The sequence below is a fragment of the Ceratina calcarata genome, unplaced genomic scaffold (genome assembly GCF_001652005.2).
Source record: "Ceratina calcarata isolate Rehan_Ccalc_2016 unplaced genomic scaffold, ASM165200v1 scaffold78.2, whole genome shotgun sequence".
In the NCBI taxonomy this organism is placed as follows: domain Eukaryota; kingdom Metazoa; phylum Arthropoda; class Insecta; order Hymenoptera; family Apidae; genus Ceratina; species Ceratina calcarata.
Genome location: NW_017179105.1, coordinates 1,712,752 through 1,720,445, shown reverse-complemented (window position 1 = coordinate 1,720,445; position 7,694 = coordinate 1,712,752). Strand labels below are relative to the sequence as shown.

The 7,694-nt window shown below is 52.7% G+C and overlaps 1 protein-coding gene across 11 annotated transcripts in view; it reads left to right on the top strand.

Moving 5' to 3' along the window:
- Eip93F (Ecdysone-induced protein 93F) overlaps positions 1-7,272 on the top strand; it is a 65,051-nt gene extending 57,779 nt beyond the window's left edge. For 6 of the 11 annotated variants that reach the window (XM_026818124.1, XM_026818132.1, XM_026818121.1 and 3 more), the window contains 4 exons: positions 1,378-1,813; positions 3,763-4,003; positions 4,838-5,687; positions 5,800-7,272. In XM_026818124.1, the coding sequence (XP_026673925.1) occupies positions 1,378-1,813; positions 3,763-4,003; positions 4,838-5,687; positions 5,800-7,174 (2,902 nt within the window). In that variant the 3' untranslated portion in view covers positions 7,175-7,272. The remainder of the gene's footprint in view (positions 1-1,377; positions 1,814-3,762; positions 4,004-4,837; positions 5,688-5,799) is intronic. The other 5 variants (XM_026818129.1, XM_026818128.1, XM_026818127.1 and 2 more) reach the window with 5 other exon arrangements.
- Positions 7,273-7,694: the final 422 nt, after the last annotated feature.

The window sequence follows — 7,694 nt, the reverse complement described above, 5'->3', positions numbered from 1 at the left end:
GGGTACCCCTTCAGATTTTGCGAAATTTTCGTTTTTTGCCAATAACTCCCAAACCGTTGGATTTACGGAAAAATCGCATAGGACCTTTCTTGTAGAGGCCGACGAGATCTACAATTTCCATGTAAAAATTTTTCGCTAGCGTCAATAGTTAACGAGTAATTTGCGAAAAACTGTTTGTTCGTTTTTCGTTAATAACTCGTGAACCATTGACTTTAGCGACAAATTTTTACATGGAAATTGTAGATCTCATCGTCCTCTACAAAATGGTCCTATAAATGTCCCCCTAAGTCCATCCGTTTGGAAGTTATTGGCAAAAAACGAAAATTTCGCAAAATTTAAAGGGATACTCCTTGGAAAAATCTCGGAAAACACAAAATTTTTTTTTTGTCAAAATATCGAAAATTGCTTCAAATAAAAGTTGTAGGTACTGTTATTACTCACAAGCAAGGTCGTATACAATCTTCTTCTTTCCCAAATACTTCAGGACTAATCGATTAATTATTGTGTTTATCGTTAATTCCTCCTTAACGAGTGGAGTTAGAAGAAAATTGCATGGGATCTTTCTTGTATCTTTTAACTCAACATCGTCGAGTGTTTTTCTTTCTATTCCTAATTTCGGTGGCAATATATTCCAAAGGGCGTCAAAAGTAACATACTTTTTCATGCGACCCATAAGGCTACCACCATTTAGTAATCTCTCCTCGGTAACAATTATTGGAAAGATCGCAGTCGGTACGAATATTGGGACGCTCACAGGCGTCCTAATACCCGCGAAGGGTGCGGGCGCGAGGGATAAGAAGCCCGTGAAACACGAGCGCGGGGTTTAATTGCGTAATGCCCGGATAGGGAAGTTTCTCGGCTGTGTTTCGCGCGCTGTCCAATTTCGTTTCGCCCACCGGCTCTAATGCGTTCGTACCGGGTAGGTGTATAGATACGCGAAGCTACGCAGGAGATCAAAGTGTTAACGAGACACACTCTGTTGGATCGATTCGCCTCTCGTGCACGACACGTGCGCCTTCCACGCCGGCCACGTGGCCGCAGCTAGCACCGTACTTACCCATACACGTGAGCCACGCTGCGGTCTGTGCGAAACGTATGCATATATACATACGTACACGTATACATGAAAAGTATGTATCCGCCCGATAACCGAACTTCGTTACGATGATCGCGCAATTATTGGACACGGATCGGAATTTACAAACACCCCGGCAGCGTCAGGACGTTTACGGTAAATTAGCTAGACTAAATGAAGTGAGGATTCATTAGTGAATCGGAGTACGAGAGTGGCGCGTAATTTCGCGGCTCGACGAGCGTTCGCCGTGTACAGGTGACGCCGATCTGAGATGTCATTGATCGCAATCGGGTATGTTCTAGTTCTTGTTATCGGGCGAAACCGCGTATGACCGGTCCGGTGGCTGCTGTGGCAGCAGCAGCGGCGGCCGCGACAGGGATCGGTGGTGTCCCCGTGGTGGGTGCCGGGGGTGGCCGGAGGGCCTACACCGAGGAAGAGCTGCAAGCGGCGCTGCGGGACATACAGAGTGGGAAACTCGGGACGAGGCGGGCGGCCGTGATCTACGGGATACCGCGGAGCACCCTAAGGAACAAGGTCTACAAGCTTGCGATGGAACGCGAAAGGGACGCGTCCCTGACTAGCACCCACTCACACCCTCACGAGCCCGGCGCCCAAGCCACCACCACGACCACCACCATCATCACCACCACCACCACTACTACTTCTACTACTACAACACCACCAAATACGACCCAAAACGCCTCCGCGACCACCACTCCGCCCCCGCAAGTGGATGAGGTAGGTTTTGGGGACAAAACAGAAAATGAGAGAAACGAAAGTAAACGCGCGATGTGTGAGAGGTGAGAGTAGGAGAAATGAAGGAAGAGAGAAAGAGGCGGAGAGGAGAACGAACGCGATGGCGTCGCGACGTCTGATATGTCCATCCACGGTTTTTAAATAGAATCGAGAATTGAGAATTGGCAATGAACGAAAATGTAACCTCGAACGAGGACGAGGGGAGTCGTTTCGGAACCACGCTTCTTCTAGCACCGGTGGCACGAGTTTCGTTACCGGTTTTCGACTATACTTTCGCCCCGTTTTAAAAGAAACAAACGTCTTCTCCCACAGGCCTTCGTTTACCGTATCGACTTTAATCGTTTGGTTCCATCTTCAGTTTTTACGCGTACGCGTGTACTTGAAACATCTTTAATTGTAGGCAGGCTGCGAACGTTTATGCACGATCAGCGTTTTATGAACAGGATCAAAAGATCAGCACCTAAATTCATAGCAATTTGTTTCATTTTGCGAACGTGTCTTCGCGTTCTTTGCTTTCTTTCACCGGCAAAATTACCCATCGACGCATAAACGTCCGCAACTTAATCCCAATTTATCGCTTTGGGCGCGACTTATCTTAAAAGAGAAAGACGACGCATCCAAGGGCGACGAGAAAGATTCGGATTCGACGAGGAGTTAAGAGCGAACGTCGGGCGATCAAAGAGACTCGGTTCTTGAGAATTATCGATTTTTCGCCCATTTAAGTGTGGTTTTGGTTAGGAAGAACGAATGGAGCTTCCCCAAAACATACCTCTGCCACGGTGATCATGGAACTCGCGTGGACCGACGACGGCGTACATTTCCTATCCGTCCGTCTTTCCAGCGAAACGGACGGTTTCGCGTCGGTTCACGGGATTCTGTATCGGTTGCCGTGATGCTCAGTAGTGTCGAATGTTGTTGCATGGGCTGTTTAACTCTTTTATCTCACTATTTGTAGTTTAACACACGGCCGCTTGGTCTTGGCGAGGTTGCAAGACTCGAGGTAAGTTCTCGGGAGCATACGATATAAATTGTTTCGGGCCGGAAGCTAGGCCAGATATTCTTTCTCGGCCCCGCAAATTCTCGTTGCCGCGAGTAGTTTTGCGCTTTATTCCGACCTCGACACTGTGCATCCTCGATGTGCATTTTGTGCAATGGGTACGATCCGTGCTTGAGCACTCGTCGGCTATCTCGGCGCGAGGCAGGACTTTTCGCATAAAATCGTATCGTTTTGGCAGGGCATGCTCTTGCAACTGGCGTGGCTTTTCCGTCGAAGACGATGATTCATTTCTCGAGAGCAGCGAGCGACGAATTTCTTTTCAACCGGTGTCGTCAGAAGAAGCGCGGGTAGTTTAGTCACGGTAGATGATTTATTTTTTTTGTTGGTTCGACTGCATGCGTCTACGGTACGTAGCTAATGTTGCGAGATTTAATAAGTGTCAGTGTGCGTAGCGCCGAGCTGATTACGAGCGAAACATTTTTCCAAGCTGGTTCTCAATTTTCGACCTATCGCCTTTCTCTTTCTTTTTCCCCGCAAGACTGAGAAACTTTTCACGTCCGCGACGCTCGGGCAAGTCATTTTCCATTCGTCCTTTTTCTTATCAGTTCAGTGTTCGTTGTTATCAAGCTTCTCGCGAGCGTTCATTTCTGGCAATTCCTGCATGACGCTTCAGACGAAGACTACTATGTACATGGACAACCGACACTTGTTACAACACAGACACACGCGCCATACGAACACGCCTCTCGACGAAATCTGTTGCCGATCAACGAACGGTCGTATTTTCCTCGAGAGGGGACATAGCTGTCGATGGTTCCAGGTCCGGATCGAGAAGCCTCGGTCTCTGAGACCTCGATCCGAGCCAGAACGATGTTTGAATCTTCGCCGTGTGCGGTGTGCGTGAAACGCTAGAGAGAGGAACTGTTCTTAACAGGTGGACGAGAAAGAACTGTCCGGCGCGGAAGAGGAGAAAGAAGTGGAGAAGGCGCTGCTGAAGCCTTTACTGTCTCTGGAGGATCTCGTCAGGTTCTCCACCCTCGAAGGAAGCGGTAGCGAGTCCCTCAGGGCGTTGCTGCAACGGGGACAGGCGACGGGCGCCGAGTGGCCGGATCTCGAACACGCGAACATCGACCCCTACATACAAAAGATGCTCGCGGCAGCTGCGCCGTTCAAAGGTGAGAAAGTTCTTGTCCCGTTTGAATTTCGGGTACACGTGGACCCGACAGGAAATACCGATTTTCGTTGAAAGAAACCAAATTCCGAGCGACAAAACATTTTTACATCGTGTTTTGAGAACTCAATAGATTCTGTGGAAAAAGTGAATCGGATTGATAAGTTAGATTTGAGAAAAAGAGTTATGTCTAGGAAACTGTTAAACTTTATTCGAATAGAGCACTTGCACGAGATGTGATCGCTTTGACAAAAGATTTTGCGAGAGAGAGCGGTTAGTGTTGACAACGAAGGTCGGTAATTGTCAGTTAATTTGAAAACGGCGTCTGAGTGCTCTAGCATCCGCATAATCACAACATAAACGAAGTAAACGTTACATGATTACCGTTCCGAATTTGTATACGAGTATGATAAACAGAGTTTGGAATAGAGAAAAATAAACCGATTGCTGTAACACAGCAAGTTACCATTTACCCTGAGAAAACGTCACGTCGGACTCCCGTCCGACCGCGCGTACAGCCGGCTCAAAAAGGGATTTGGGTTAGACCGCTTCATTCGCTGACCGGGCAAACCGGTCTACGGCCGAGACGAGAGTCGAAAAGTGTATTACGATCTGAGTAGGTCTTCGCGAATCGATAGAAGCCAGGCCCTGGTCGACGGGTCGGCGACACTTTTTCCACCTTCTGAGCTGAACTTCGTTTAAGTGGCTTAGAACAGTTCCCGGGGGCTGATCCGCGATTAAGACAAACGCCGTGAGGCGCGAAGAACCCGACGGAATCGTATTTCTCGACGAATGATCAATCGGCGACTTGACGATTCGTGATCGGCTACCGTTTCAGGCATAGACGTGATGCGAAAGCTGATGAGCGAGGACAAGAGGCTGAACAAGAGCGTGAACGGGGACCAGACGCAGCCGCACCAACAACTTCATCACCACCTCGCGTCCCAGGCGCAGTCGCAGACCCAGCAGCAACAGCAGCAGCAACAACAGCAACGGGGCCCGATAACGAACGACGACTTCAACCCGAACATCGAGGAGGAGGCGAGCGACAGCGCTCAGGGGAGAGCGATCCTCAAGATTCCGTCCTACAAGCCCGCGAGCACGCCCGGATGTTCGAGCAAGAACGGCGACCCCGGCGCGTCGGCCGCGTTCGCGCAAGGTTTCGCGGCCGCGGCTTCGAGTCCCGGCCTCCTGGAACGAGTCAGTCCAGCGTTCTCCGGTACCAGCAGTCCGACGAACTCGCTCGGGAAGACGGTGGTCAACTTCCGGGACGTGATAGCGAAGAGCATCAGCGTCAAGTTCCAAGAGGGCCAGACGGCCGGGATGCCGGGTTGTCAGCCGGCAGGGGTGGTGCAGTCGCAGCAGACGATGCTGACGGATCCGAGCCCGTTCAAGAGGGGAAGGTACACGCCGCCTCAGCCAGCCACCGCGCAACAGTCCCAGACGCAGGCGAAGTCGCAGTCGCAACAGCAGGAGGCGAACAAATCGAAACCGGCGACCGGCGGCAAGGGCACGAGACCGAAGCGCGGCAAGTACAGGAATTACGACAGGGACAGTTTGGTGGAGGCCGTACGAGCGGTTCAACGGGGCGAGATGAGCGTGCACAGAGCTGGCAGCTACTACGGAGTGCCGCACTCCACCCTCGAGTACAAAGTTAAGGAGCGGCATCTGATGAGGCCGAGGAAGAGGTACGTGTAGAAACGTCGACGTCGAGAGGATACTCTTCGTCTCGACGCGCGTTTCGTACGAAGAACTGGAATGAGAAATTATTAGAAAAGAATATTTTAACGAATCTTACAGGGACCAGAAGCAGGCGGACGACAAGGCGAAGGACACGACGAGCGCCTCGACGGCCGCGGCAGCGGTGAACATACGACCGGGCACCGCGGCGGACAAGAAGCCGCAGATGAAACCTCAGAAGCCGTTCACGCCGCCGGGAGGCATACCGGGACCGAACGGGATGAAGATGCCACCGTTCATGGAGGGCATGCCCTTACCGTTCACCCCGTTCAATTTCTGGAGTCCGCCGCCGCCGTTCATGCCGTCACCGTTCATGGCGGGCACCGCGAACGTGCCGGCGATCTTACCGGAACAGTACTTCGCCAGCAGCCGGATTCGCGGGCTGCAGGAACAGCAGAGGAACGCGGCGATGGTTCAGCAACACCAGCAGAGAGACCGGGACGGTGTGGCGGCCTCGGAATCGGCCGGCAGTTCGAACTCGCGCGGCACGCCGCTGAGCAAGACGTCGCGGGAGGACAGCTTGTACGACGGCTCGGGGGCGAACGGTAGCTTCCTGGACAATTTGATCAGGTCGAGCCTCGAGTCGGGTATACCAAGGGACCAGAGGGTGATGACAGACGCGAGGAACCAGCAGTCGTCCTCTTCGTCCTCGCAGCAGCTACCGGAGATGAGGAGCAAGGCGTTGATCGATCAGTTGTGCCGAAATTCGAGGAGGACGCCGATTCCGAGGTTGGCGCAGGACAGCAGCGAGGACGAGAGCTACAGAGGGCCGTCGGCGAGCGGGAGGTCGCTCCCGGAGAGACCGGAACGGGTGCCCACCGTAGATCTCAGCCCGTCGCCGTCGGATCGCGGCCGCAACGACGACGGCAGCGATCGTCTCACGTCGCCCCCGACGCCGCTCTCGGTGTCCCGTGCCGGGAGCAGGGACGAGGACAGCACCCGGGACAGTGGTAGGGTGGATCGGAGCAGCAGGGAACGGGAGATTCACAACGGTGGACAGGAGGATCGCGACAGAAAGACTCTGACCGTTCAGCAGCAGCCGCAGCAACAGTCGCAGCAGTTGAATCACTACCCGGACTTACACAATCTCTACGCCGTATCAACTGACAAAAAAAGTGCCTGTGATAGTAAGCTTATAGTAGATCATTCAAGCCAGAAGACTCAGCAACAGCAGCAGCAGCAGCAGCAACAGCCACAGCAGCAACAGAAGGAGTACGGTGCGGTCAGCGGACTGGTCGTTCAACGGGGCTACGGTACCGGTAGCAACAGGTCCGCGAACGAGCCGACGAACAACAACAACAACAGCAACAACAACAACAACAACAACAACAACAACAACAACAACAACAACAACAACAACAACAACGGCAGCGGCCAGCAGTCGACGGAGCAACGCGGGCCCATGATCGCTATGGAAGACTCCGTCGAGCAGTAGGGAAAAAAGTCGGTATCGTTGAGATTTCATTAATAGTGTGTGAAATAACGATCCGTGTAACGAGCCACGGCAAGCTCGCAGCTCCCGGCTCCGGTATTTACCGCGACGCGACGCGCGCCGCGTTTTGCCAACGGTTTGTCGGGGATGCTCGGTGCGCATCGCGCCACCTTTTCTCATTCCCGGTTCGGTTCACTACGCGACGCGCTCGATGAATCGTCTTTCACGCCGACCGACAAAGAACCGGAAGAGCCGCGCACGACACCGCTATGAAAGCGAACGCCGGCGAACGAGCATATTTTTTTTTTTTTTTTTTTTAAAGAGAGAAGGGCCGTGCGACGGCCGAGCACACCTCCTACGTCGCGTTGCGTGAGCGCGTGTCGTTTAGGACGAGGGACGGACGCGAAACGAAAACGCGCTTGGCCACGGAACGGTAGAACGGCCCACGAGCGCGTGACCCTGCCCTTTTCTCCATCCGGAAGCCCCTTTTGAACGTCGCCAGGGCAAGTTCCGATATACCTGT